Consider the following 2,993-nt stretch of genomic DNA (forward strand, 5'->3'; position numbering starts at 1 on the left):
CACTCTTGAACTCACTGCCCCTTTTTAACTCAAGAGAACCGCTGTCCCTTTTTTTCCATTTTAAGAGAAAGAGGTCTGCATAGTGAGTGACAGAACCACTGATAGAGAACTTTCAAAGAGGAGAGAAGGGTGTTTGAGGGGGGGGGGGGGGGGGGGGGGGCAGATATACCCTCTTTAATTTCAGTCTTAAACTGAACTCAAGTCATCTTTTATAAATAAATTTCTTTACCTTTACCTTCACATTCACTTCTCTCATCTCAAGATTTTTTTCGTGTTGTTGTTGTAGTTTCATACTTACTTCTCTGTCTGTGGTACCAACATCAACTTCAACATGTATGTTTCATATTTTATCATAGGCTTCACCCCACACACACACACCCTTTATCTGAACTATCACTCTCTTGTTCTTCACTTTAACTTACTACCTCTTTTCTCATATTTTCAGGAGAAACCCTTTAGACCTTAACAATTTGCCAGATGATTTCACTAGAGACCATGGCAAACAAACACTTGATGATTCATCTTCTTCCACATCTGGTAAGTACTTTCATTATGCTTGAAACCCTAAAAGATTATATATATATTTTTTAATATCATCTGATGTGAACCCTAAAAGATCATATGATTTACCTTTAAAGATTGCATTTTTTTCAAGAATTAGGGTGACCCTTGTGTAATATCTTGATTGGTGTTTAAATTTCAGTGTAATGTAACAGTAAACAAGCTAGAAACTTAACACATGAGAGGTCCCATCCCATCCCATCCCATCCCATCCCATCAATGTAACTAAAATGTTTTTCTTTTGTGTTGGTTGGTGATGATATCTAGGAATCTACAGGAAAAAGAAAAACGGCGCAAAGGATGAAAGTGGGAAGGTCTATGAGTGTAGGTTTTGTTCCCTCAAGTTCTGCAAGTCTCAAGCTCTTGGGGGACACATGAACCGCCATCGCCAAGGTACATTTCTCTCTCTTAATTCTCTCTCTCACACACAATGAAAGTGTGAAAAAAGAAGATGATTTGCCATGAAGCTAGCTAGCTAGCATAGTCTTGTCAATCTTTTTTATCTTTAAGTTTCACCAAAGTTGTAATTTTTAACTTAATATTTTACTCCAACATATGCTATTTTCATTCTACCAACTTATTTCTTGTAAGATGTTAATTAACCTAATGTTTTTGCCTTTCTGGTGATGGTTTCAGAAAGGGAGACAGAAACACTAAACCGAGCTCGTCAGCTGGTTTTTAGCAACGATAATGTCCTACCTCCACTCCCTCACCAACTAGGGTATGCATATCATTTTTCTTTCTATAATTTCTTATTAATATATATCTTTTCATGTTTATGTTCTAGCTAGGGTTTAGGCTCTCTACATGTATATGATGATAATCTTCTTTGCTTTGTTTGAGAAAAAATGAGTACATAAACTGATCATGTAAACTTTCTTGATTAATTTGAAAACCTAAAATTTCTCATTTTTCTTTTTCTAGTCAAGCCACTTGAAAGATTTGATTTTTAGACCAACATATAATAACATATGTGACCTTTTTGATCATAGATGTCATATTTCTTTACAAAACTTTCTTGATTAATTTGAAAACCACAATGTTCTACTTTTTCTAGTTAAACCACTTAAAAAAAATTTGATTTTTACACCAAAATATAGTAACATATGTGACCCTTTTGATCATAGATGTCAAATATTTCTTTACAAACCTATCTTGATGAATTTGAAAATTAAAATTTCCTCCTTTCTTCTAGTTAATCCATTTAAAAGATTTGATTTTTAGACCTAAATATAATAACATATGTGACCCTTTTGATCAAAGATGCCATCTTTCTTGATTAATTTGGAAACCTAAAATTTCTCCTTTTTTTCTAGTTAAACCACTTAAGATTTGATTTTAGACCAGACATTAACAACATATATACACCCCCTTTAACCCCCTTGATCATAGTTGCATAAAATATTGGTGTCCTATGTTTTGTATACAAACAATATTGACCGGTCATCCTTGTATCTTAATGTAGTGGACAACCAGTGGTACATGGAGGGTTTCATCATCAAGCAGGTTGCAACATGGGCAGTACAGTTTACCCTACAAGACTCTTCTCCGGTACCTCCACCACCATGTTACCACCACCACCGCCGCAACAACCAGCTCCACATATGTACACTTCACCGGCATCACGCCTCACTAACCCCTACACATCCCAATATCCGCCTTCACACTCAGTAAATGATTACTACATTGGACATGTATGCTCCACCAATCCACCACCATTTAATGTCCACAATTTGAGCACCTTCACAACACCACCACCAGAGAGTACTAGTAACTACACATGTGTTGGTGCACCAGTTGGTCAAAGCTTCACACTTGCCGGAGGAAGCAGTGGTGGTGCAGAAATGTAACCAAACCAATATGGTATCATCAAGATGGGCTCTAATTAATAATGATTTTATTTTGGTACTGTGTTTTCTAATATATGTTGTAGGGATAAATATTGTCCAAATAGTAATGTAGGGTTTAAGAATTAAGAGTGTGAGTATGAGCAGACTGAATGAAACTGTTTGGTTGGATTTTAACCAGATATAGGCTGAAGGCATTGTATTGTATTGGATAATATTGTAATTGGAGTGGGACCCATAAGTTAGATTTCAACTGGAAGTGCCCAAACCCCTTTTGGATTTCAAGTATTATCTGTCCTTGCATGGGGATTGAGAATGAGACACATTCTTTAATTTTATTCTCATTTTGTTACTTGAAGTGAATAATTGATGAAATATGATTGTATAATAAAACCAACACAACAGTTTCTTGAATCCAAGGTAAATGTTGGACCATGCGCAATCTTTCTTTTCTTTCCAATAACTTTTGTGTAATCCTTTTACTCCAAAACCAAATCAGATAACCTTTGGATGTTATCCAACACACAATCATTTTGTAGAACTTGTGTCCATTTCCTTTCTAACTTCCATCGGTTTGATGATGTT

General features: G+C 35.5%; 1 protein-coding gene across 1 annotated transcript; it reads left to right on the forward strand.

Moving 5' to 3' along the window:
• Positions 1–301: 301 nt before the first annotated feature.
• Positions 302–2,523, forward strand: LOC143555235 (zinc finger protein JAGGED-like). Its single transcript, XM_077044822.1, has 5 exons — positions 302–333; positions 446–537; positions 829–954; positions 1,198–1,282; positions 2,027–2,523. Coding segments are annotated over exons 1-5 (690 nt in total). The 5' UTR covers positions 302–331; the 3' UTR covers positions 2,412–2,523.
• Positions 2,524–2,993: the final 470 nt, after the last annotated feature.

This window comes from Bidens hawaiensis, unplaced genomic scaffold (genome assembly GCF_021521415.1).
Source record: "Bidens hawaiensis isolate Kalapana, Puna unplaced genomic scaffold, B.hawaiensis_p1.1 tig00018028_1, whole genome shotgun sequence".
NCBI classification, from domain to species: Eukaryota; Viridiplantae; Streptophyta; class Magnoliopsida; order Asterales; family Asteraceae; genus Bidens; species Bidens hawaiensis.

What these genes read in the sequence shown, in the direction of transcription:
- LOC143555235 (XM_077044822.1), top strand. An exon ending in TTCATCTTCTTCCACATCTG is followed by an intron (nt 538 to 828) that starts GTAAGTACTTTC and finishes GATGATATCTAG; the next exon opens with GAATCTACAGGAAAAAGAAA. An exon ending in CATGAACCGCCATCGCCAAG is followed by an intron (nt 955 to 1,197) that starts GTACATTTCTCT and finishes TGATGGTTTCAG; the next exon opens with AAAGGGAGACAGAAACACTA.